The sequence below is a fragment of the Lonchura striata genome, chromosome 9 (assembly GCF_050655825.1).
Source record: "Lonchura striata isolate lonStrDom1 chromosome 9, ASM5065582v1, whole genome shotgun sequence".
Taxonomy (NCBI): Eukaryota; Metazoa; Chordata; class Aves; order Passeriformes; family Estrildidae; genus Lonchura; species Lonchura striata.
Window position 1 is genome coordinate 10,310,064 of NC_140711.1, and position 27,565 is coordinate 10,337,628.

Consider the following 27,565-nt stretch of genomic DNA (forward strand, 5'->3'; position numbering starts at 1 on the left):
ACACACCCATCACTACTCCAGCAGCAGCACAGAAAAGTGTCATCTACTAAGTGAACAGTGCCCACCTGGCCACAGCAGCAAGCCCAGAAACAAGAGCAAGGACAATGCACTCTGTCACCAGCACCACTCTCTTGGGGAGGAGGACAACTGCAGGTTCTACCTTTAGGTTCCCCGAGCTGATCTCTTCCTGGGTGTCACATCCAATACAAGACCATCACAGCTGGCTGGCACCACAGTAATAATGTAAATTATTAGTGTTAAACAAGTTTCAACCACTGCAGGTATTGGCATTATTATTACTAATAAATGCACACAGTTTAAATTGGTGGGGCTAGGCTCTTTAACTTGTAGTTTCTTTGAAGTATGAGGGAGAGTTCTTAAAATGTTGCTTACAAAAGAGATATTTCAATTTCTTGCTCTTTTTCATCTTTATTATGCCACGTTGTTGCTGGGAGGCAATGAAGCCATGGTTTTAAGGGAGAGGCTTCTGTCTGAAGAAAGCTGCCAGCAGGGAATGTGCTGTGATGCCAAAGGGTGAACAGCAGTTGTGAACATGGGCTGAGGAACCAGCCCTTCCCTACTCTCCACTCTGTCCAGCAAACAGGATTTGAAATCAACAATGTTAATGAAATATGGAAGTTGTAAAAGAAAACCAGCCTTTTTAGAGCTCTCAGAAGTTAGAAAAACAAAGTTAAGACATGGTTTGGCAGATTAATAGCCTGCTATTTTACCTGTTAATTACTTTATGACTAACTACTTTCTTCATTATGTACCTGGCTCAGGAAATGTACGGCAAGGTTTACCAAACTCTTTCTTCCTCCTTATTCTCTAGGCTAAAGCAACTGTAATCACAAGCATTTTCCAGTCATTCCCTGCCCAGGGTTTCAGTCTCAGTCTGAAGAGCAATCAGTCTCTCAGGGCTTTGCACCTCAGAAAAGCTTACAAAGGATGTGTTATCTGTGCTTTTAAAGACTGGGAAACTTTGGTGTCTGTAGAGAGCAGCCAGGAACAGCAGACAATGAGACCATCTGAGCAGCAATTCTGCAACTCCTGCTTGAAGTTCCCCATCCATTACTACAATAAGTTAAGCTTTGCACATTCGTGGTATCTGTTCTTTCTTGAGGATGGTCCCTTCCCAGCCCTCCTACCCTCACACATCGAAGGGCTCAGGGGCCCAAAACCATCTCAGCTTTGCCAGGATGACAAAGTTCAACTGTGAAGCAGTTGGGAGTAGAGGAATAAGCTGCACCAAGTAGAGGGAACATTCACCTTAGACCTGATAGTCCTAGAGACAAAGATGACTTTGAAAAAATTAACATGCCAGCTCTACTAACTGCAATCACAGATTCCCCAAAGCCTTTCAGGAGCAGCTAACAGACTGCTACACTAAGGGTTAACAGACTACACTAAACACTGCCTTAATGCAAAAACATCACACTGAACTCATTACTCTGTCAAGCAGGACTGGAAATTTGATATTAATCAGCTCCCAGGATGGAAGAGCACAGTGTTTTTACAGCACTACTGAAGAGGAAGTTTATAGCAGCTAACCTGACCTCCACCTTCCAAGGTTTTTAACTCATTTCCCTTCACCCCAAGCTCCTCTACCCATTTTATAGGAAAATATCACCAGCATCTTTGTTCAAACCTGCATTTTAACTTTTCCAGCACTGAAAAAAATGCTGCCTAGAAGTGGCAGAGGTGAACTCCCCTTTTTCTGAGTGGTAATGTATTTCACCTTTGGACTGCAGAAGATTGAAGCTCACCAGGAGTAGCTGTGACATGTAGGATTCACCCTCAGTTTGCTCAGAGCTCAGCTTGGGCAGGTAGTCCTGGCTCCGGCAGACTAAATAATCCTGTTCACCTTTGCCAAGCCACCCTTTTCACTGTCCACTTTTGGGAAAAAAAAAAATACCCAGTTACTCACTGTTCATGCTCTAAAGCAATAATCTTATTTTACAAGTTATTTCAGGACTAACAGAAGGGACTGACAGTTGTTTACACAGAAACTGCTAAGGCAAACCTGAAAGCTTATGTCACTGCATTTTTTTTCTAGCCCAAACCTAATTCCAAACCTGCTTGCTGCCCAGAGCAGACACTGCTGCTGTGTGTAAATCCTGTGGGAGCTCAGTTTCAATGCCAACCCTGAAATATTTGAATTCTTAACACAAATATTAAATAGAAGCAACTGGAAAATTAATTCTCATATTGCAATTTTATTTTGATATTAAAACAGCAGATGTTACTCTGAAATACAATCCCACACTGCTCCAGAGCCCAATGATGACATCTTGCACCCCAGTAGTCAAAAAAACACAGTGTGTGTGTGTGTGTGTGTGAATTAAGTCTACCTCAGGCCCTGGCTCTGGAGTTTGTCAGGCAACTACAGGACTATTCTTGCAGGACAAACTATATTCAAGACAGATGCAAGACAAACCAATGCAAATGTCACTGTAATTGTTTACAGCCCAGTAACTATTCTGTTGTTACTTGTGCTCCTTACCTCCATGAGATGCAAGGAACTGAAGGCAGGTGTGCTTGGGTTAGCCAGGAGAGGTCTCCTGCTCAGCACTGGAATCTTTATTTACGTGATCCCCATACTTACTTATTTTTTGGTTGTTGCTTTTGAATGTATCTTTTTTTTTTTTCCTTCCACACCTTCAGGGTTCACTTTCTCTTCAACAAGACATGAAGAAAATGAGGCCATGTTATTTTCTCCATACACGTATTGCAGGAGACCTAGCCCTCAGGATGCAGCAGGAGCATCCCTTTCCCAGCTTACATGGGTGGTAGGCAGCTAATACATCCCATAAAACACCTACAGATTTATTCTTGATGAGTGCAGTGTTTAACTCAAAAAGAAAAAGAGAGGCTAGCAGATTGGCTCAATATCTGGCAGCATATTATGAGCTCTCAGCCTGGAGTTTGGACTGGTTTAGGACTGACCATACACAACACATTCAGGTATTTTCAGCTGGAAGCATTTTCTCTTCATCTTGTTTTCTTACCTGACCAAGAGGCTCAACACTCCACTTTATGGACACATGCTACAGGCACCTACTTTCAACCAGGGCTGAGTCTGCAGGAATTTCTCCCCTGAGACCAGCAGCCTGAGTGTGCCCTGCAGAGATGCCAAAGATTGACCTCACCCACCCAAATCCCTCAGTTGCCACAGAAGCAGTACAACAAAGAACCATCTGTGACAAGCCGAAGGGATTTACTGCTTATCTTTTGGAAAGAGTTTTGCACTCAGGAGAGTCCTGCAAGGGGCATGAAGAGAGGCCCATGTCCATATAAACTGCACCACAGGGAACAGGAGGAAAAGCCCCAAAGATACACTGAGATGTCCTCATAGGGCAGTTTTCAGCAATAACGTAGGCATAGCAAAACAGAGTTCTCTTCAGATACCAAACCTGTGGATAATTCATCCACAGCAGAATGATTTCAGAAAAGGTCATCAGAAAAAGGAACTAAAACAAACAAGCAAAGTCCAAACAAACAAAACCTAACCAACACAAACAACAAAAAACAACCAACACCCCGCCTACACACAACAGAAAGGTCTCACAAAACATCTCCCTCCTTTCTTCTTAAATCTCAATTACACAGGTTTCTGGACCCCAATATCCATCAGCACATCCAGGATCCACAACTCTGACTGTTCATAATGCAGTTTTATTTTTTCCTTTGTACAAAAACAAATATAAAATTTAAATCCAATAGAAAGTGTATACTAGCAATGACAAGTTTACATTACAATGAGACAGGACAATGCGATGTGTATTGAACACCACATTAGTTTTAAAACTCTCAGTGATACATGCACTATATAAAAACTGCTAGAACTTTTATTCTATTTCTACCAAGAATATCCAGGTACCAAGATACTCAAGAACCAAAAGTAATCTTGATAGGTGGTATCTACAAAATTAGACCTTTTCCACACACAAGAAGAAACCAACATTAATAGAAACACTTATCATTCTTTGTTAAAATCCTCTCACAAAATGCCATACATAAAATTCTTAGTAGATACAGAAAAAGCTCAGAAGCTGCTAGCATAGGTAACCATTCAGTAGTTTAGAGAATCTTTTAGACATTTTGAAGAGATACTGTAGTTTTCAATCTGTATTTTCCCCACAAAGCCAGAACTATGTTGACTCCTGTTTCAAAACCTAGTCAGTGGTTAAAACTAGTTCTTGAGTGAAGTCAAAGAGTAGTGTACAAAATATTTAACAGAACAGGGGTGTGCCTGTTTACTTCTTGAAGAAAGTCTTTTCCACATTCAAGGTTTGTTTATTTGTCCCATAAACAAGATTGTACCTGAGGGATGAAACAAAAACAAGGATTACCATCATCTGTAAATAGAGTTCAACTTTTCCATGAAAGCATTAAGTCCACAGAGCACAGCCAAGCCACCTTGTCAGTCTTGTCCAGCCTCCCACAGGTCTGTGAGCCCAGGGAAGTACATGTTTGGATAGGGGGCCAGCTCCTATTTCTGGAGACACACAGCCCTGTTGATGCTCTGTGAGACTGGGGATGGGGCCTGCTGCCAGCCTGCTCTTCTCCCAGTGCTGGCAGCAGCACCTCGCTCCCCACTAACTGACATTGATCACGCAGGTCACTGCAAGAAGGGCAATTCTGCTCTAGGAGAGTCAGCCCACACTGCAAAGAAGCCATGAGCATTATATTGGAACACTCACTTTTGTTCAGGGCAGGCTGAAGCAGCATCTAGATCCCAACCCCCTATTCTGCCCTGGCCCTCACTATCCGACTGTCCAGAAAGCTGAGTCCTGTTCACCAATTCACTACCAGTACAGAGCTGTTTTCTCTGTACTCGGGGAACTACTACTGTTAAAGACTCTTCTTTTATACTCACAAACCTGCCACACTTGTTTCTGTTCCCTTGACAGTCAAAATGTATTTTTTCCTTGTTCCAAGTTGCATTCCCAATAAAATAATATAAAATTAAAGGCAAAGAAAAAATTCCTACAAGTGCATTTTATAATAGTTATTCAGTAGCTCCAGACTTCTTTTGTCACTATTACATAGCTGATACTCAACTTCTAAGCCAAGAAGGACTTACAGATGCTGCTTACCTGTAGGATTGTGCCGGATGAAAAATACAAATGGTCTGTCTACTATGAACCAAGGAGGGGATGACCTGGCTATTAAAATTGCAGCTTGCAAAAAAAAAAAAAAAAAAAAAAAAAGAGTGAGACAAATCCAGCACCATAATACCATAATGCATTATATACACTAACAAAGTAAAGCTTCCTTGTAGATATATATATGTGTGTGTGTATATATATATAGGCTTGAATAGATGCAGACAAATGCCTAAAACCTACTAACAAGGACATTTAAAGCCACACAGGTCACATGATATTCTTACAGGAAGCATTTAAAAAGACAAGACCCACACAGAACTGAAAGTCTTGGGTTGTCACCCAAAGGCTGTAGTAGCTTACTCCTCTTTGTAACCTGGATAGCCAGAATGTGCTATTAGAGGCCTAATATAAAGTCTAAGTTATGAGAAGACACTTCTCTAGAAGTCAGCCTATTAATATTTTTTACAGTGATCAACACTGGTAAGTTGAGATTTGACTGAGAAATTACAAAAACCCACTGAGAAATTACATAAAGCCCATCAACTGATCTGAGGTCCGAGCACACTGCTGCAGTGATCTCCAAGTGGGCTATCTCTGCCTAGTGCCACAGCCTTCCAATTGAGTTTTCCCAAGTCTGACAGTTATCAGTATAATTGCTTACTTGTTGCTGCAGAAGCTTTGGTTCCATCTTCACTAACTTCAATTTTTGTCTTTTGCAGAACATTAGATACGTGAAGACCTTCTGTTCCTGAAAGACCCAAGGAGAATAGCACCTTCAGTAAAACTCACTAAGAAGAGTCCTGAAGTACTGTGTAGCTAAGCAGCTCTGTCAGCATGGGCTCAGAATACTAAAAGCTGCTACAATCCTGCTGGAATCCCAAAGCTGCAGTACAGAACAATACCTCTGAATACAGTCACTAAGTGAGTAATTACAAAAATAGGGAATAACCTATCTTACTCCTCCTTCCTCCCCATTTTTAAAGTTTTCTTATTGATGGTTTAAGTTACAAGTGCTCACATGCATTTTTAGTTTTAACTAAAAAAACCTGAAAAAATTTGCTATCTGAATTTAAGTTATTCTCCCATGTGTCTCAATGTCAGGGGAAAAAAAAGTGCTTAGCAACATACCTTGCTTTCAGAGAAACACAGGCGTTTGTTTTCAAATTAAGCCAGCACAAGGTAAGTTTTTTTGTTCGACATTTCTATAGAAGCTAATCAGGATTTTAATGAAAGCAGTGAAGAGAATAAGATGATATTTTAGAGCCATGAGTTCAAAAGTGTTTACACTCCATTTTAAGATACTAATATTTACAGCTCTGAGTTCAGTCTCTTAGAGTGTGAATGTTTTTCATACATTATTTCTTACAGCTCAAGGAAAAGTCACTAAACACATACTTCAGGGAAGGTTACACACTGTAGTTTTTTTAAATACATAGCAGTATTTGCTACAGACTAAGGTATGGCATTAAGTTCTGCCAAAGATTTCAGACAATGCTTAAGACCCTCAGGTTGCAATATCAAATCTTAAGCTGACCGGCATGATTTACTGCTGTAATGTAAGATGAGGGAGGAAAAAAGCCACTGCAATGTTGAACAGAAGCAAGCAGTCATGCCTGGCTGGCTACAACATAAAACCAGCTCCAATGTCATGGCAACACTTAGCCAAGAGAAAGCAGACAACTGTATTGGTAAAACAAGCACTTCATTCAGAGCTAGAAACTATGAAGGGCCACCATGAATTAAAACAAAAAAACCCTTACTTGTTATTTTTGCAAAGTTTGCCTTTGACTGGTCAAACATATCTGTAATACCAAGTGCTTGCAGAGGTTCCTTTAAGTCTGTTTCTGCTTCTGCTGTAAATCTGGTTGGAACAAAAAGAGAATGCATCAGTATCATGCAGGAAAGTCATCCAAGGTATTCCTTCTCCCGTATCAGATGAGATACATATAAATAACCCCCCAAACACTCCCTGGAGAAGGAATGGATTGTATAAGTACTTACTTAGGTAAAATAACCTGCACTCTTTTTGCTACCATGGTTGTCATCCAGCTTCCTATTGTTTTCGTGCTGATGTGAGGGATGATAGCAGAGAGCGGTGTTGTGTTTTCGGTGGGCAGTGCAATCAACATGCTGATCATTTCCCCGTGGTATGGCAGCTCAATGATGTTGTACCACAGCTCATTTGGGGTACTTGTAGTGCCTAAAATTATAGAAACAAACAAACCCAAACAAACTAGTGAGCCATAGCCATTATAGTCTTAAATCTCTACCTTAACACAACCACTGCTAGAATAGTCCATCAGGAAAGCTTTGCCCACATCTCAAAACCAACTGTTAAGTCCCAGACTTCCTGCTGGGCAACCCTTCAAAAGGCATGTGCTCTGTATGGATGCTAGTATGACATAAAACACAGACAGGGTGACACCATGGAGCATATATTCATTTAACATACATGCTGCTTCCCAGACAAATCTCACCAGCCCAGAGCAGCAAGCCAGCTATACTAGAAGTGACCAGGTCTGTGAATTAACTGGATTTCTGCTCCAGACCTCAGCTGTACCAGAACCAGCTGTGAACTGAGAATAAAAATAAAGCAAGGAATAGCAGCAGACTATCGTTCCAAACTGAAGAGATTTTGCAGACAAGCTTGTTCCTCCAAGAGTTATTATAAGACCTCCTGGTTCCTGTCTGAAGTAGTCTGTTGCCTTTGCTTAATTCTCTTGCTTAATAAGGATCTGATTAGGAAGCAATCTGAAGTCTTTCAAGATAGTGGAAAGTAGCCACTTTGAGGCAGTGCAAGAGGCCAATTAGATGAGATGGGAGATAGCAACACATCCAAGTTACAGCAAGACTGTCTTTGAGCAAACCTCTCCTCCTCCCAGCTCCCATTGCTTACTGTGGGATTTCTGGCATGTGGCTGGGAAGCAAATGCTATTTATAGTAGTTTCAAGTTAAAATTTGTCAGTTTGACTACAGACAGTATTTCAGGCAAGGTTCTAGGATAGCAACAATCTCTTATTGTCATTCCCCTTTCTTCATCTAAATCTGTACTTGACAGTCCAAGCTGAAAATCAACAGCTTCATTACAAATTTAATCTTGTTGCCAGCACCGTGAAAGCTGCTCTAAACTCATATTGCTACAAAACTGGCAGTTTTGCACCTCTGTTTTGCAAGAATCGTGTTCCAAGTTGGCAGTTTCACTATTCCTTTTATTATGGCAGTGGTTCTCAGGCTGGATCCTACAGAACTAACACTGCTTGCAGAATTCAGCTCCAGGACAGTCACACAAGGCAAACTGTCCAACAGGTAAGTGCTGCTTTCCTCACTTGCTACATGCTGCTATCATTACTGAGGCAAACTGAACAGGAGGGGAGATCAGCTTCAGTCAGCTGATGGGACTGAAGATACTTAAAGGTATTTAAACTTGTAAAGATCCCATTGCAAGCATGGTTAAAATAGAAGCCCTGTGTCAGGAAATCCAGAGATAAAAAAAACCTCATTTGAGTCCTCAGGAAATTAGTAACTCAGCAGTATTTCTTTTGCTCCTTTTTAACCTTAAGCATAGGCCAACATAAGGGATATTATAACCAGCACCAGAAGTCAAAAGCCTTCAAGATAATAGTCTTGCTAGACCTCACCTTAAGTTATGAACTCATTTGGAACTCCAAAATTAGTATATACTGCGGTATATACTCCCACTTTCAGCAGTTAAAGTATTACATTACATCTGCTCTAATATACGGGTTTGGGACAGAGTCACAGCTGGTTACTTTAACATAAAATCTACTAATATTAGTTGAGCATTACTGACAGTACAAGCAGGCATTTAAAAGCACAGCGTGTCTTACTTTTAGATTATAGCAAGCTGTATTGTCAGGCCTATTTCTCAGAGTGTATTTAGCACACATAGAAGTAAGTTCCAGGCAGCACTTCTTAGAAGGATGCAACACAAGTTTTTAATCAGAGCATCCATCTTACTTTGACCACTAAAATCCCCAAAAGGCTGCAAACTGGAGCTCTGAAGTACACTGTCAGTCACATCAAGCTGCTGGTGTCAGCTCTGAGAGTCTCTGATGGAAGTCTGGCAGAACCTGCTGAACTTCTTTGCACTTGTGACTCAATCTGAAGAGCAGTTTCACACCTCAGGAGATGCAGCCAACATTCTAACCCAGCTCCTGCGGTTCCCATAGGACTGGAGACTGTGCAAGTACCATCTCCCTATCTGCAGTAAAACAAACTGAAACTCCAATCCTTCTCTCATATACAGCTCACCACCAGGTAACCCTCTACCATTCTGCCTATTGGCAGCTTTCCTTTAGTCTCAGCCCTTATGAACATGTACGTTTCTTTCTTACAGCAAAGCTTAACTAACATGCAAATTTCTCAATTTGGGTATTCCAGACTCTCCCTTTTGAAGGCAAATGATAAGGCAATACTCAACAGAGTATCCAGCCTTAAGGCAACTCTTAAGCACCGTTAAGTACCGTGTCCATGCCTCAGCAGCAGCAGACACTTCTGTAACACAACCCATCTCTATCAGCACAAGAAGCAACACCATTAAACACCACATGCACAGCAAGCTCCTGGAAAGAGGAAATTCTACACCTTTGTTGGTGGTAGTGGAGTCACTGAGCTTACCACAGCGGAAGATGGACAACTGGGACAGCATAGGAACTTGGTAGGTCTTCCCATCAGCTCCATAAAATGGGCGCTTCTTGGTATTTTCAGGTCGAAATCGTGATTTCCATAAGCCCTTGAAATACACAGCATTCACTAAAACCAGCCTGGTCAAACTGCCTTCAATATCATCTGGAGCTACAACCTGATCAATCATACCTAGAAGAAATAAAGGAATTCTTGAGTATTTGCTGTCATAACACTGGCCAACTATTTTTAAAGAACCTGACACACATATTACTTTAGACCCCTTGACCTGTGAGTGTGCCAGCTCCTCATGGGACAATATATTTAAAATTCATAAAGTCAATGGTATTCTTTGTTAAAAAGTAAACTTTTTGGATTACTAGAAATAAACCTATCTTGCTGATAGCCTGATGTTTTAACAACTAACAAGGCTCTACCCTTTGCAGCATGTAAGGAAATTAAGACTACATGGAATACTTTCAGCTGAAACACCTCCCCATTCACACACTGCTTGCAACATTGCTATGCAAAACTGGTGATGTGGTCGAGAAAGAATTTGACAGCCTCATTTCACAAATACCACATCTAACATCATTAACATACTCCTCACATCCAGGAGGGACTTGTTTTAGCTCCAAAACCTACCAAACACATAGTTCCCCTAGACTGGGAACGTGCTGCAAAATGTGACCTCTGGCTTTACCATATGTAAGCTTTACAGTTGGTTCAAGAGGCTTCAAGAGCAACCTATCAAGGCAGGGTTGGTAAAGAATCCTCCACTAAATGCAAGTCCTAAGAACAGGGTCATATCTTAGGACAGTTTAGGGCAGTCAGAGTGAAAGCTGAACTGCCCTACAGCATCCCATAAGTCTGATTTACTGACTAAAACATCTGAGTTGCCTGATAGCATCTATGTTTGAGAAAGTATGGACCCAAGACAACTGTTTGGATTTCTCCCCAGTTACATGAATGCAAAGAAGAATAAAAGCTGCTCTGATTGCATGGGCAGATGGACACACACCCCTAACACATCCCTCTATGCCACCACACAGGCACATCTGCTGGGGCAACCAGACTGCTTCCTAAGTCACCAGCTTTAAAGCATCACACTAATGCCAGCTAAAAGACAGTTTTGAGCTGTAGAACAGAGCCTTCTCTACCTTCCTCCCTGTATCTTTCTCCAATATTTCCATCTAAATTGGATGTCTCAGACAACGCCCTGCCATGCACAAAGGCACTAACCAATACTCACCTCTTGTTTCATTTTTCACCCATTGGTTGATGGAATCACATGCTGCATTTGGGTCCTCAAAGTCCAAACTCTTGACACTGCACTGAAACACCTCTTTGTTCCTTGTAACAAAAGGCACTTCCATTTTAAAGCCACTCTTTGCGAACACTGCATTAGCAATTGTTACAATGTCTTTATTCTTTTTTGAGACTATCAGCCTGTTTATCTTCTTTAAGGCTTTACCAACTCCTAGTTGGAAAAAACAGCAAGTTTAATTTAGAATAACATAATAAACCAGCAGTTAATTTATATGCAACTATTAATGACATGAAAAGTCAGACATTAAGTGCTGGACTAGAAAAGGAAGACCAAAGCAAGCATTTTGAAAGGACTTCCTAAACACCCATTTCTGATGTCTCATCTGCATAACACTACTGATTCCCAGCAAAAATATGAACCTCCACTATGATGCCTGCTACACTTCAAGCTGTCTGCTCAGAATGTTACAGACAGTGCTTGGGATTACACTGAGGTTCAAATATTAGTGTAGAGCTATAGATCATGCTCTTCCCAAAGAAACTGGTCAAAAAAATATTTCATATCTCATAAGCCAGGTCAATTTTAAGTTCTGTGACAATGATAAGGAAAGTCAAAGGGTCAGCCTACTCACTCAAGAGTTCTGCAGGATTTGATTTGCATAACAAATGGTCTTGAGCCTCAGAATGTAAAGCAAAAATTGTTTTCTTTACTTCCTTTTCATTTACTGGAGAATAAAGGATGTTGTCAAGAGTTTTATAATAAACTTCCAAGTTGAGTTTTAGTTTCCTTAAAAACTAAGTCCTGGCCTAAATCAGCTACAAGCAGGAGTTAATTTTTTAACACATGAGCTTGCCCCTAAAAAAAGGAAAAGTAGTAGTGCTTAGTCAAGATCCTTAGGCCCTGAAAGCAGATTGTACAAAGTGCTTGCTAGCTCCTTCACTGTGTGTGAGGGAAAGCATATGGCAGCACAGAAGAACTGCTATGTTCACCACACCCAGTTCTGCTGTGTTCTGTGTATCAATGAGTGCCTGTCTGCACAGGGAAGCTACTGCCAGGCAGGCACCTTCACTGTAGCAAACAGCATCCTAGGGTGGCTGGTTTTAATGGGTTCCCTCTGTTTCCCAGTACAATTTAGGCAGAAACATTTCCTGACTACTTTCCTATGCAGACAAAGAAGAGATATGAAAGGAATCAATTAGTTCAGAGTTATACTCTTAGCTGCATGTAAGAAAAAGCCTCAGATGGCTTTGCTGTTTCATGTATCATAAATGCTTTAACAGCACCACTGATATGAACTTCTACATGTTCACTCTCCAATATTATGGGCAAATTCTTTTGGAGAACATACCATAACAGAGGTTCTCAAACTGTATTCTGTGGACCACTGGTGGTCCACGGAGCACTTGCTGGTGATCCGGGGAGAGCTGGCTGGTCTCATGATGCTGGCTCTCCTCTTTGCTTCCAGCTGCTAAATTGCATTAAAAGACAGCTAAAGACAAATTAAATACTTTTCAACTAATACTTTTCCAAAGAAGCAGTTGCTAAAGGACTTTAAGGTAGTCACAAAGAAGAGCAAGGGAAACCTGTGCAAGGACAGAGGTAGCATCCCATAACAAGCCTCTAACCAGGCAGTGGCTACCTTCTGAGGTGTTTGAGAACCTCTGTGTCTCACAGTTAAGATTAGGAAGTCTGAAGGCCAGATAAAACCAGTTGAAATATTTTTGCAAGTACTTAGATTTTAAGCATTCAAATGTTCCTAAAGCTGATTATTCCATGAAGTGATTTCAATCTGTATCATTTAGATGTCAAATAATTTTGTTGTACTTCAAATCCAGGACCAAAACAGCAAAGCAAATGAAGACAGGACAACATGTTATATGACAACATGTTATGTGACAATACTGCTCAATATTTAAATGTGCACTTACCTCCTGGAGGGTTTTCTATTCTTGGAAGTAAGGCAGAATGCTGGCACTAAGATGTTAAGTCTTGCTGGCAAACACTCACAAAAATAGCATGCAAATTAAAAGCAGTAAGAATCTTCAGCCTACTCCCTCTGGAGGGGCAGACATTGGCAGAGGAATATGAACACAGATGCATGCAATGTCAGGCACAGGCAAGCAGAAATGGCTGTTTCAAGAAGAGGGCACTACAAGAACTACACATACAGGGATTCTGACAGCAGTAACACATGAACAAAACTGCAGAGCAAAGTGAAGGTATCAATTGTATGGTTAGTTTGCACTGCTTTCAGTGAGGTGCCAAGAAATATCCTCTTGCCCTGTTATCTAAGGAATGGCACATTAAAGGTTGTTCAGTACAGCCTGAAATGGAGTACTGCCACCTTCCTGCACTGGACCACCATCCACCCTGTTCTGGAATTCCAATTTGGCAAGGACAAAGGCAGTTCTAGCCAGGGCTCCGAAGTCATTAACCAAGCTGCTTATAAGCCAGTTTGGGTATATGTACATACCCATGATCAAATTGCCAATTAACTTCAAGCATGTCCATTTTGTGCTTTTGTAAACAGTGTTAATTGGTGCATGATGCAATCTACCACATTTTGATAGCCATCTCATACATCATGAAGAGTCTGACAAAACACACCCAAAACCACCTTAGGATCACTGACCATTCACACTGTATCTCATCATAGTTGTCAGCTGCTTCTTTGTCTTGCCATCAGCTCCCAGCTGCAACACTCCCAGGACTGATGCAATCCCATGAGGAGAAACAACAACATTGTCCTGAGGCTTAGCTTTCACTATTTGATTGAAGACCTGGATTCCAACATCAGAGCTAAGCTCCTCCAGAGGATAAAAACTGAACTGGGAACACACAGACATTAAAGTCCCAAGAGCAAAGAGGAGTGAAAAGTGCCAGTTCATGATTCCTGGTTGGAGATATCTGTAAGAAAACAAGAGAGGAAAGTTAAGTCAACTTTCACAAGTCCAGCATTTTTAACGTAAATTCTTATTTACCTAAAGAGCAGGCAAGTCTTGCACACATGCCAGACACCATTCACTGAGCTCTGGCAATGGGACTCACACCTGTGTTTTACTTACCACTACCAGGATTTTAGGTCTAGGGGTTTCCAGATGCACTGATAATCATGACATAGCTAGATACCAGTGCCTACATAAAGGACAAAAGCCACCAAGTTAGGAGACTACCTCTCACAACACTAGTTCAGTTTTGTGTCCCAGTTAAATGAGCCTTGCCATTCTGTTTAGACTGCCCTTTATGGTGAAAGAGTGCTGAGAAGTGTGGTATGGTCCTCACCCACTGGGATGTGATGCACAGTACACCTCGTAGATCATTTTCTGCAGTGAACAGAAGCATATCTACATATGCAAACAGACCTTCTGTTGGGGGAATTTACACCTGCCTAGAACAATAAGAGTTAGCTGCATAATTGGCATTCTCAATAACAGAACATAGAGGAAAATTCTAGATTTTAAAATGCAAATGTTGAACTTGGATTTCAACCTGTACTTTCCCATTTAAGAAAATAGAGCACCTAATGAATACAGAATGAAATTAATATTCAAAATGGGTATATCTTCATCTACAGGTCTAACACCTGACAGAACTCAGTATTATTGCCTATGAGCTCCAAAGAACTGAAGCACAAGCAGCATCAACATTTTGTTCAGCACCTATCATCAATTCATTATAGACATCCAAGCCCAAATGTCAAACACTGAGCACTGCAACTACTGTGCTCTATTTCCTCCTCATGAAACTGCATTCAACCTTTTTTGTCAGGGCAAAGAAATACTTTGAGAAATATGCAATAATCTCCAATTTCCTTAAATTATGTTCCCTGTTTACAACATTTTAAAGACATTTCATTTACACAGTTCACATCCCTGACTTCCCTTTCCAGGCCAGCCAAGAGCCTGTTCCCTCACTGACTTCAGAAGAAAGGCTGCAGAAGGTGCACAACTGAATAAAGTATTATTTGCATACCAAATGCAGAACCAGGTCTCTGCTGCCCTGGAGCCCCCTGTGCAGCAAGCTGGCACACTTGCTCTTCTAGGTGCAGCACCCCAGGGTGCTGGGGCCCAGCAAGGCACAGCCTTGTCATTCCCAGCCTCCTCCCACACTCCCCAAGGAGCTGTGCCATTGCCAGCCTACCTACGCTGCGAGTTCAAACCATGCTGGAGCACTCGACTACCAGAAAACCAGCTGGTGTTTGTACAATTTGTTTAATCATCTTTTAATAGCATGTACTTTAACTGTGCTAAAACACTTGAAAGCGACAAATACTGCATTTCCACTTTCTTCTACACCATTTGAGGGGACAAAGTTGGCTTTGTCGCAGTTTGTCGTTGCAGAATAAACCAAATGCTGAAAATACAATAATGCAAGAGTTTAGACATCTTTCTCTCCTAAACCCAACTTCAGCATGTTCCAGAGGAACTTGCTAGACTGATTTAAGTTATCTAAGAAAAAGTGAAAAGTCTGTCCCCTATAAAGTAGGGTAACAACTCACCCAATAATTAAGTTTTCTCCATAAACCTACTAATCCCCCAAGCAGTTCTGAGGTCACTTAAGCACAATTCCTTACAAAGGAGCTTCATATCAGCCATCTACTGCAACTACTCAAGCCTAGTCCAAAACTTTAGATTGGACTGTGCTTTCTGCAGCTGAGACCAGCAGAACAAAGCCCAAGCACGTTGCACTGGGTTTGCAACCCCCTGAGGCAAGTTGCATGAGTCACTCCTAGGTTTGTCTTGCACCCCTCATCACCAGCTACAGCAAGAAAATGTCATGGGGGAGAGCCAACAGCTTGACAGGGAAAGTAAACTTGCACTTTTAAAAAAAAATTAAAATTGTTAAGGAACATTCTTCAGTGTTCTTTGATACTAACACAAACCACCTGAAACCACTAATTTTGTTCTTAAGGGCATGAATTCCTTCTCTCACAGGCAGCAGCTCCACACTGATGGCACTGCTGCCTTGCAGGAGGCAGTCCAGGAAAAGCAACTTTTAGGGCTAGCTTTTAGGGTTTCTTTGGTGGTTTGGTGGCCATCTCTTCTCCCAAATCTCGAAACCCAAGGGGTAGTTTAAACAAGTTCTTAATCCTGATATTAAGCAGACTTATAACTCCACCTAGTATCTTGGCAAAGAGAAACTTCAAGGCCCTAAAACTATTACAAAGTCTTACCAGATGCACTTTGAAGCAGTGCATGTTGGTGCAGTACAGCCTGTCCCATGTAGTGATGGACAGGGACACTACCAGGTAACAACCACAGAGCACAGTTTGAGCTGCAATTTGAAAACCAGGCTTTTGACCAAGTCAACTCCACCTAATCCTGAGAGCAAACCACAAGAAATTAGGCTATTTTGAGGGCAATCTACCCTTGACACCTAATATGGCAAGAAGAATACTACGAGGGCAGAGACAAGAGCAACACTTTGAAATCAAATAAAACAATGTTTCATTGTCATTCAGGTACTTCATCTGCAGAAGCCTAATTGAAGTCCGACATTTCTCTTCTTGACTTTCCCAGAATATACTGCAAGTCTCCAAGTTTTCTACTTCACTGATGACAGCCCCTGACAGACTCAAGGCGACAGCCTTGTATTTTCCCCATAACATGTGAAGTCTTGTTGAAACAACCCAACTCTGCTCCCAAGGCCACTGTTGCAGAATTTTGGTTTTTTTTCTGTTTCAACAGATTACGTCCTGCATCTAGTTTCCCCAGAATTCTCCATATTTGCCTAACCTCTCCCTTCTGACACACAATTAAGATGGGTTGGTCTCTGTTTTGGAGCAGTCTCTAGCAGATATCTATTCAATAAGTGAAATAAAGTAGTGCAGTGCTCTGAGCATGCAGTTGTGCAGTGCTTATGAGCACTTTTCATCACAAGTATGGAGCAGCTGCTTCTTGGCCTGGCCCTGCTATGGCCACTGTGTAATTTAACCAGGTAACTGGGGAGATAATTGGATATTTGAGAAGTGGCATCCCTGCTATTGAAGTTTCCATCGTGGATTTCAGTAAATTCAACTTCTATGCAGTCCAGTATCAAGAAGTATATTTGCATATTCTGAAAGAAACAGCTTAAGCACAGTGGTGGGAGAAGAAATCCAAAAGGATGTATGATGTGTAGGATGGAAAACAGCTGACCTGCTATACAGAACATCAACAAGCTTTCAACAAGCTTTCATAACACTGAAGCTAAAAACTTAGTGTTAGTTAAATCTGAATCTAATGCTTCAGAAAACCAAACAAAAATACAGGCTAGGCATTTCTTTGCCTATGACCTTTATTTTTTACAAAGTTAAACTGAGAAGGAAGAAAGTGTATAGGCAAATTCATTTACATAAACTGGGCTTTTGAAAGATGCTGGATCAAAAAAAAGTCCCTCTGTAGGGTAGGCTGCCCACTTAGACTGAGCATTACAGGAAGGACAACATCCACAATTTAGTCTTCCCAACACACAAAGGAAATACTGTCATTAACTCGAAGAAACATAGCCAGTGTTATCATACATTGCAATTTGCTATGCAAATCCAGTTCTTAACCCTAATGCTAGCCTAATTTCTGAGCAGAACAGATGAGTGTCACACATTACATGAGAGATGCCATCTGCACAGCAAGCACACCTCAACTGCCCCTGCCTCACAGAGCAGCACCACCCCAAGTCCTGCACACCTCACTGAGGTACCAGTTATAACTAACTGCAGAGCCTAGCCTAAACCACTACAGAATTTTTAGACAACTATTCCAGTCAGGCACAGAGCTCTGGGGAAGGCAGAGGAGGAGAACAGCAGCATGGCCTATGTATGAGGGTTCTGTGTTGTTTCATGACGGAAAGTCTTCAGGCCACCAATATTGGGATGAGCTCAGCTTCATGCTACTGTTGCAAACACCAACTCTCAGATGTACTGAGCAGGACACTCTACTCTCGCTAGGCTCAACTATTCAGATCACCACCACAATACCTAGTTTAAATTTTTTGGATTAAATTATTATGGAAGTAGTTATATCAACAAAGAGGACATAATGCTTTCAGCCTGCATTTACAGAATGCTTGTTCCAAAAGCAAAGTTATATTAATATAGACTGTTTAATCCAGGTTTAAAAAAGCATTTGGTGGAGCAGGGAAAAGTTACATCTTCAGCCCCAGGCACAAAATACTGCTAACAATGAAGATCCTCCTACAGCAAAAAACTAGCTTAGGAAAGACTTCATTTTCAGAGAGCCAAACCAAGCTGCTGCAGTCTTTCCAAGAGGAAGAAGAAAAATTAGTTTGGTTCAAGATCAGAGGTAAAAATATGATCTGAAAAAATACCCATATTTAATAAAAATCTAAGTTGGAGAAAAGGTCTTCCCCAGTGAGGCTGAAGAACACTTTGCAGTGGATTGAGGATGAAATAATCAACTGTACACAGATTTTTAGATATCTATAATGAGTGCCCTGTCAGACACCTCCAGATGTTTATTTTGAAGCCTGACTTCAACAGCCATAAGGTATAATCCAAAAGGCTCCTTTTTGCACTTGCAAGGTTGATTCTGTAGTTTCTTTAAAGATATATCGAGCACAAGGACGTTTGGACACCAGACTGCACTTCTGTGAACAGCTGTAACCAAACAGCAGCAAGCACAGCTCAAGGGACTAAAACTGCAGAGCAATCTCACAGCATTGCTGGCCTCACTGTTATTAAGCCCAAAAACCTCAGATCCCCTGAGCCCACATGGCAGGCACTGGGCAGCCTCTGTGCCCAGAGAAAGCCAGTCTGGAACACACGTTCAGGGACCTCTCTGAGGCTGAGATGTTGATGTTCCCATGCCACTGTCATCTGGGCTAATTTAAAGTCTTATTTCAACTGACATATGAGCTGAAAGAAAGCAGCTTCACTTCAGGCATTTAACCAGCTCTCTTCAGAAGGACTGAATAAATACTCAAGCAAACTTGTTAACAGTCATTAACGGAGCTGGCTGAACACACAGCAATTGTTTCTTCCAAGCAAGAAGACCACTCTGGTTACAGTGGGAAGGTCATGTGCTGGGTCTTGTTTTTCAGCTGATGCCAGCTCAGCAGCATGGTAAAACACTCCAGACTCTTGGTAGGTTTCCCCCACTTCACAGGTGTTCCTGACTCCCCTTCTGCCTAAGCCTCTTACACACCAAAGCTTCAGTATCCTCCACTCATCCTGAACCTCAGTTTAGACTGCTGAAGTTCTGGCTTCTTCCATGTAACAGATCAGAGAAATATTTCATCTTCCACATTTCCTGCTATGTCCTGAATGTTGGCTCTCCTGTTTCATCTAACAACTCCTTCTATTATTACTCAATATCTGGGAAGTTTAGTATATGCAGAGCATTTCCAAGAATGGATGATTGTTAAGTTTTAAACAGCTCAGTACTTAACATTGTTCTGAAGAGGAGTAAGTTACTGTCAACAAGATATAAACATAACTTGTACACAGAGATAAGCTGGAAGTGAATTTTTTTTTTTAATAATTTTCTATCTTAAGACATTGGGCTGACTTCAGGCACAACAGCCAGCATTGCATATGAATGCAAAAAGCATGGTATTGGCTCTGAAGACTTCCCCTCCCAACCTTAATCCTTTCTCTGCTATTCCCATCTCTCTCAGGTTTTTCTTGCATTCTGAAAAGCCTGTTCAGCTACGTCCAACCAGCCTCCCCTGCCAAGTGGGAATTTATTTCCCTGCAGAGCACTAACTTGTAGAACCAGCTGGTCCCACACAGGAACCATCTCATTGTCCAAGCACAGCTCCCACATGAGCAGGAAGTCAGAGTTTAGAGCTCCCTTATGAAGAGTCCTGACCAGCACTGCTTTCTGGTAGTTTCTGTCAAGCATGAAGTGCAGGGACACAAGCTGCATCTCAAACTGACTACAGCCTCATGACCAGGGTCTCCAGTTCACAAGCCAGACTAATTTTTCTCACCAGTGTTTATCTACCTTCTACAGAATTTGGTGGTGGTTCACAGCAGTTAAAGATCAATTTCACATCATGCAAAACTGAGCAGTTTTTTACTTCACCACTGAGTTGTGACTGTACAACAAATACAGAGGCACTATTCAGAGTTTGAAGAACATAGATAGGCATTTATGTATCATTTGCTTTTACTTACATCCCTCATTTACACACGATTTTAAAAGCCAAATTTAGCTGTGCTTCACAAAACAAATACAGTTGATAGGGCTTTTAGACTATTATGCACAATTCTATTCTATAGTGCATATTTCTATCACCATTCTCAAATTTTATATGTTCTCTTGTTACTGTAGGCTCAACTACAACTGCTAAAATTTCCAGGTGTTATTTATTCCTGTATATAAAGCAGTTCCCACAGAATTCTCCAAGATCTAGTACCAAGTTTTATGGTATCAGAACGATTAAAGAGAATTGTGTTTTTAATTTACTGGTGTCCCTTTATTAAAGAAGTGGTTTGGTTGATCTGAAGTTCTTTATGCACTGTGGTATTTTAACATAATGAAGAAGCAAGCATGGGGCAGTCAGCTCACCAAGCCTAACGCTGCAGAACCAGTTTCCCCAAAAGAGGGAGCACAGCAGTTCTCCACAGCAGGTGGGGAGGCTGGACCTGCCCCAGTAGAGGAAACAAGAGTTTGACAATCATAGCATTTGCCTGAACTCAAGCTCCCACTTTTAGATGTTAGTGCAAGAAAGGCCTCATGGAACCACAGTTCCCACATTTATTGTGCATTAACAATGCTCAGTATGCAACCACAGGCTCATTCAGAGCCAAAGGCAAGCCTATAGCATTGCAAGCTCCCATTAATAAGGTGCAGGGTATTAATTATTTGGCAATAGGCTGTGTAAGTACAGATGTATGAAGTAAATAGTCCACAAAGTGTTGGACTAACAATGGCTGGTGTCTTATCAGGTACCTCACCACCACCTTCAGCCTAAGTCTCACCTCTGCTTTAGGATTTTACCATCTTTTCTTCCTTAAAAAAATATTAAAGGGAAACCCAGTACCCTTATTCATTATCACTTGGTGCAGATATCTTTGTGTCATCTAGCAAGACTCAGACCACTACATTCCTGCAGCAGAAACAAATCTGGTTCTCCTTGTCTCAAGTAAATTTTAATCTGCTGGCCAGTGACACACACCCTGCCTCTTGCACCTACCAGGCTGGGAGAGTAGAAAATGCCTGGTGGAGATGGCTCTATGGCCATTGGGAATTGTGCTTGGAGAAGACTGAGTGCCAAGACCTTTCAAGATACATCCTTCTTCAGAAGGGTTAAGACACCAATATCGCTAACACTTGGACTTAAAGAACTGTAAACAAAAAAAAATAAAAAATTGTGTAAGAAATAAGGAAAACTAAAGGTACAGAATTAAGTCCTCAAGCCAATAGTTAATATTTCAGAGCTCTGAAAAGGCAGGTGAACTGCTGCAGAGTAGAAGAGAGATGACTGTTTGCCTTCAGATTCTACAATTTTTAGGTTTATGTTATTCTGCAAAAGAGGTACTTGTATTTCCTAACAGACAATGCCACAAAGCCCAATTCCCATCACGTCACACTCTATGGGTCAGTCAGGGTTTACAGCATTAACTGAAAATTAGGCTATGGAGCCATACTATTTTTCATTATTTTCATTGTTATTACTCCTAGGAAGCTAAGGGAGGTGGCAGGATCTATCAGCCACACAACATCTAACTAAAACCAACTGGGTTTAGAGATGCCCCACTGGCAACAGAAGATGGGGAGACAGTCTCCCAAGAGGACCTCACTTAAAATAATGCAAGTAATATTGAATTATTTGCATTATTTTAAGTTTTTACTTATCCCTCATCCTTCAAGAGGAAAGACTACAGCACTAACAGTGTTGGCAGTTACTCTAAGAAGTTCATACAGTCATTTCACTATAAAAATTAATTGAAACTCCAGTAGTATCTGTTCATAACAATGACATTTATAAAAGTTTGCACTTACACAAGCTCATTGATAGCCAAACCTGATACCTTAAGCATTTGTACATAGGGAATGTTACCAAGTGACAAGTTACTTGGAGAGATGAGGAATGCTGTTCTAACCATTTACTGCATTTGTGGTTGGAAATCTGCAGAGTAATGTGTGACTATCCTTTAATTTATTTATTAATCACACTGTACAACATTAGCAATCAACCACATCCTATTTGCAAGCTAATTTAGAAACCTTATCTGGAAAACTAGATAACAAATAGAATCCTTAAAGTGTAATGTAGCCACGCTATTAAAATTTAAGATGAAAAATGTATATTGATTTTTTGTATCCAGGACAGCATCACTGAAAGAGACCTAAGCTCACAGGAACATGAGATACTAGTTTTCAGGCCTCTTCTCAGCTATTCCAGCCCTAGCTTGAAGGTTACCCAAAAAGGATAAGGACACTCACATTTCTATTTACAGCACAGACATTTACTTATATTAATCTTTTCCCCCCAGAAAGCTCCAGAAGCAGAACTAGCCAACCACAAGGGCATCAGAAGTCCCAGGTGCTGTAAGGATGCAGGAATGAAGCCTTGTGCTGGGAACCTCATCCATATGCTCAGGTAGACACCTCCTCAGTCATCTGCAAGAAGACTTACATTAACCAGTTAATAAGAGAATTACCAGCTACTGAAAGACCTGTATTTAAGAAAACACTTTTTGTTAAACTGACCTCACTTCTGACTGATCCCACTGGCTTTACTACATGCTTCTGGGAAGGCAAGACTTAAATTTCCATAGTAAAAAAAGAGACAACTGAGTATGAACTATGCACAAGAATTCTCCAAGAGCAGGTCATGACCTGGTATATTAAACTGTCTGATTCAATTCAGCTTGAGAGTTTGTAGGCTGAGTTGTGAGCTGTGCTGGCTGAGCCTCCACGGAGTCCATCACTATTTCTGTAATGCAGATGACGAACCTCTGCAGAGGAAGTAGGCAATTAGCTGGGAAAGCAACCTCTTCAAGAGAGCTGCCAGAGCAGCTGGAGGCCTCAGCTTGTTGAACTGCTGAGAAAGCCACATGAACACTCTTTCTGGAAGAGGAGGGTGTATAGCAAGATGGAGACACATGGATAACAGATAACGCACCAACTTCTACATGGCATTTCTTAGATTGCTTAGGGATGTTAAGTTACAGGATAACAGAATGGAAGAGGAAAAATTAGTCATATTCAGTTCTCCTCGTGGTTTTGTACTTGTAACCTGTCAGAGCCAATGAGAAACTGTCCCTCTCCTAGTCAAACAAAAAATTTCAAACCTTGTTCAGCTTTAGGCAAGCAGAAGCTTACAGTTCACAGCAGATGACAGAACTATCTCAGAAGGAGAGATAAACACTAAATACCTCAACATGCCCTTCTGTGAGAACAGAAGCTTAAAGAGCAAGCTGTTAAATAACACAAAGCATTTAAGCAAAACCACAGGCTTGGTCAAAGCTACATAGCTGATGAACATAAATTCATATCTCCTGTACATCAGCCAAATTGAGGGAGCCAGAATGTACCAGCATTTCTCATTAGTGCTTCTGGAGACTCCAGGGGGATTTACTACTGCAGCTTACAGTCTCCTGGTAACTCATCTCTCTCACAAACCAACCTACCTGCATGCCAAGGCCACTACATATACACAGCCTTGAACAGGCTTCTCCAGCTCAGCACTCACAGGCCATCAGTCTTGATCCCTTCCACAGCTGCTTTCATGGTGCCACAATACTGAAGAGAGTTCAGGCTGCTGTTTCCAAAGCCCAGGATGACAACAGTAGACTGCCTGAAGTCCACACTTTGCACCACATGGCTGAGCATGGTCAGCAAAACTGACATTTTCTCCACAGGGAGATAATTCTGTAAGATGAATATGCTTTCATACTTAAACTGCTTTGTGGCATAATTATTGGACCTCAGCATAAGGCATCTTCTGATCTCAGCATGAAAATAAGGGAAAAAACATCTTTCTGGCCATTACAGGTGAACACCAGACCACAGAAAAGACAGCAGCTGCCAAAACACGTTTTTCCACACACACTGCTCACAGAGAGGTGCTAATGAATTTAGAAAGCACTGCAGTTAGCATTTAAGTGTATTTCAAGGCCATGATGAACAGCTCAAGAACGTACAGCTTATACTAGCATTGCCACTAAAATTGCCCCATACTGTTCCAGTCCATCATTACTAGCTCTCACTTCAGCAGAGACCTCAGCTCTGCTTACAGAAGTCAAGTATGAATTACAGTCTATCCCTAAAGAGACAGGAACAAGCAGAACACAGGAGAGCTTTTTTTCCCCATAGCATGCCAGCCTAAACGTTTGTGTAGCTCCAGCTGTAGAATGCAACCACCTCTTTTTGCTCTCCTCCCACCACTTTAACCATCACAGGGGAGACACCTGAACTATGTATGCAACCATACATGGTTGCACATATTCAGCTTTCTAGTTTTTACACAAAGATTATCTACCTTAATAATAATAATAACCTTATATTTTCATAGTTCCCTAACTTACGCTGAATCTTTACATTTACACTAAATCTTTAAATTCATACATAGGTGATTGACGACTCCATGCTATCACTACCTGATCTTCAAAACCAAAAAAGAGGCAGTCCCTTATATCACTACATTTATTCAGAAGTTGTTTATGGCTAGTAGAGGTGCACTGAATTACATGGCTCTTACAGGCCAGCACTTTGCTGTAAAACAAGATTAGTTAGCTATGTCCCAGGTGACTGGGAAGATGCCCAGAGGCACATAAAGGTGACTGTATCTAGCAACACTTTACAGATTAATGATGATTATCCATCTCTTCCCTGCCTTCTCATGTATAAAAACTTGGACCCTAGAGAATCACAGAATTCAGTTAAACCAAGTTGACTGGAAATGTTTTGATGATTAGAATTAATTTCCCCATAATTAGTATTACAAAAGCATGCTCTTTCATGCATGCTTGTGATTAAGCAATTCAAGCAGCCCAGACAACCCTAACCCCAGCTTCCAAGAAAACCTTCCATCAAGCCTCAGCTTTTTCAAGAATGAGCACAGTAGTTCCTGTCAAGAATCAAAAGCCACAACCAGCCAAATGAGCCAGGTAGATGCTGCACCCACCACCATAAATCTCTACCCAGAGCTCCCTCTGAACTGATCCCTTGCTGTGGATACATGCAATTTATATGCACCTCCATTGCAATTCCTAGCAGTAAGGTGGTAACTTTTCAGTATTTATACAGACACATTCACTTCAATTTACTCTAAAAATACTCGGTGCAACTTACTGGGCTCCCCGCTTGACATTTTTCTGCTTAACAGATGCTGGTAAGAAACTCGAGGTTGGGAACACTGCCTGTATTATTTTGACACCAGGCTAAAAGTCTCCACATGCCACTAAGACATGCTATTCTCCTGGTTGTCAATGACAACACCAAACAGAAGCTCCAACACTTCTGTATACACCTTGAGACAAAATCCACTGCGGGTTTCTGTTTTCTTTTTTGTTCTGACATGAGTTTCTATTGCCTCCCACATGAGATACAAAGAGCTATATATAGATATATATGTATGTGTGACTATAGTGATGGCCATATCACCAATCAAAGCAGAGTTCTTCCACCATCCTCATACCTGGGAAGCACATAAAGCAGCAATGCCCAGAGAATCTGCCTTCCAGCATCTCAAGAGCTTGACACAATCAGCTTATAGGTTGCCTGACATACAACTTGTCTGTAATTGTAAAAAGCTATCATTCATCACTCAAAGTTTGCTCCTGTGCCAAACAGCTGCTATTCTCGTGAGTTTAATCACACCCCACAAAATGCTAAATCTCTAACTTAGTACATCTTATGCGCAGTTGAATTAATCTACTTAATAATTCTGCCTTTTTATTTGCATTGGTCTTCCCCTCACACTCCAAAGACCCATCTGAGCACTCCGCAGGCATGCAGCTGCTTTTCACTTTCCTCAAGGATGTCTGCAGTTTCTCTGAAGCAACACAGCAGTACAGCTGCTTACACCTACATACATTTTGTGAATAGTCCCTACGAAATCAGGTTTCTAATGAATTTCTGTGGCAAGCTGGGGAAAAGGCATTACTAAATGCTCACATCAGAGAAAGTGAAGGAAAAAGAGGTCATTTTTCAGTGCAGTGAAAAAAAAAGTCATTCTACCCGGCTTCTCTTTCAGGAAGTTGCCCAAGAATGTGATCACAACCACAAAAGCCAAACCACGTTCAGAATCATATGCAGGCATGAGAAAGGGGGAGAGAAATAAATCAAAGGCCTCTAATCCATAAACAGGTATTTGCTAGTTTCATGGGAAATTTGACATTTTAACACCTATTTGTTACTACAATGGCTTCTCCAAAGGTATTTTTCTGTTAAGATCCTCCAACATTGCGCAGTACTGAGTCAAAATATCAAGCAGCATTTTCACCAAGAGACAAAGGACCCTGCATTTCCAAATCTTCCCAGAACGCGATAGGCGATGTAGCTCCCATAGCACTCCAAAGTGAGCCGAGGTCAGAGTTTTGGTTAACCAGCTCTCCGCTTCAGCACACAGCGCGATGCCACCAGCCCTATCTAAATCCAGTTACAGTATCAGAATATCAGCCCTTCCTCCCCAGAGGGCAACGGCCGTAAATGTTTCTCCCCCGTTACTCTGTCATTCGAAACGCCAAGAACATTTCAGTTACTAAGTGAATTATGATTTATTAGTTTTATTTAGCACAACAGCAGCAAGCTCTCTCTCGCAGCAGGCAAGAGACACGAATGCGAGCGAGCAACTTGCAGTTCCCAAGCGCTCGCAGCGCAGCCGGCGCTCGGGAAGTGCCGCCTCTCCCGCGCCCGGGAGCGAAGCGTCTCCGCACCGCGCTGCCGATGCTGCTACCCGCGGGCTGCCAGCCTCAAAACCCGCTTCTTTTGGGGAAAAACCCCTCCCTGCTTGCGAAAAGCCGACACGCAGAAGAAACTCGGCGCGCCAGAAGCCCCGCTCCCGGCACAGCGCCCACGCACCCGGGGCTGGGAAACTTGTGCGAGCAGGTAAGAGGGAGCGCGACCGAGGAGCCGCCGCAGCGACCCCGCGGCCTCCGGGCTGCCAGCAGCCCAACTTCGGGTCCCCCGCTCCTCTGCCCGCCCCACCCGCACGGCGCCCGTGGAGCCCGCACGGCGCCCGGGGAGCCCGAACGGCGCCCGGGGAGCCCGCACGGCGCCCGGGCAGCCCGCACGGCGCCCGGGCAGCCCGCACGGCGCCCGGGCAGCCCGCACGGCGCCCGGGCAGCCCGCACGGCGCCCGGGCAGCCCGCACGGCGCCCCGCTCACCTCCGCCGCGCTCCGCCGCTGCCCCGCGCCGCTCGGCCGGAGCGCGGCGGCGCCGCCCGGCATTTATAGAGCCCGCGGCCGCCCCGCCCGCCGCCCGCCCCTCGCCCCGCGCCGCGGGCCCGCCCCGGGCAGCGCTGCCGCGGCCGGCCGCGGGCGGGGGGCGAGCCCGGGCCGGCTCTGCCGGGGCTCGGTGTGCCCGCGGGCCGAGCCCCGACCCGCATCCCCGCGGCGCTGCCCCGGCAGCTCCCCGGCCCCGCTGG

The 27,565-nt window shown here is 42.5% G+C and overlaps 1 protein-coding gene across 4 annotated transcripts; it reads right to left on the reverse strand.

Annotated features, from left to right (window-relative positions):
- Window positions 1-3,655: 3,655 nt before the first annotated feature.
- On the reverse strand, window positions 3,656-27,343 carry SERPINE2 (serpin family E member 2). 4 transcript variants are annotated; one of them, XM_085587663.1, is made up of 10 exons: window positions 27,306-27,343; window positions 13,658-13,932; window positions 12,374-12,490; window positions 11,008-11,235; window positions 9,750-9,947; window positions 7,113-7,311; window positions 6,872-6,972; window positions 5,773-5,859; window positions 5,100-5,183; window positions 3,656-4,323 (listed from the first exon to the last, which is right to left on the reverse strand). In XM_085587663.1, exons 2-10 carry the CDS (start codon window positions 13,911-13,913, stop codon window positions 4,286-4,288), a joined length of 1,308 nt encoding a protein of 435 aa, XP_085443789.1. In that variant the 5' UTR covers window positions 13,914-13,932; window positions 27,306-27,343; the 3' UTR covers window positions 3,656-4,285. The 4 variants fall into 4 exon arrangements, with proteins under 4 accessions (XP_085443789.1, XP_085443788.1, XP_085443790.1 ...); XM_085587662.1 differs by having other exon boundaries at window positions 12,374-12,493; XM_085587664.1 differs by lacking the exon at window positions 12,374-12,490.
- Between the last annotated feature and the right edge of the window lie 222 nt (window positions 27,344-27,565).

What these genes read in the sequence shown, in the direction of transcription:
- SERPINE2 (XM_085587662.1), bottom strand. Translation starts at nt 13,913, where the DNA reads ATGAACTGGCACTTTTCACTCCTCTTTGCTCTTGGGACTTTAATGTCT. An exon ending in GGTGAAAAATGAAACAAGAG is followed by an intron (nt 9,948 to 11,007) that starts GTGAGTATTGGT and finishes TATTTCTTCTAG; the next exon opens with GTATGATTGATCAGGTTGTA. An exon ending in GTTGTCCATCTTCCGCTGTG is followed by an intron (nt 7,312 to 9,749) that starts GTAAGCTCAGTG and finishes CTATAATTTTAG; the next exon opens with GCACTACAAGTACCCCAAAT.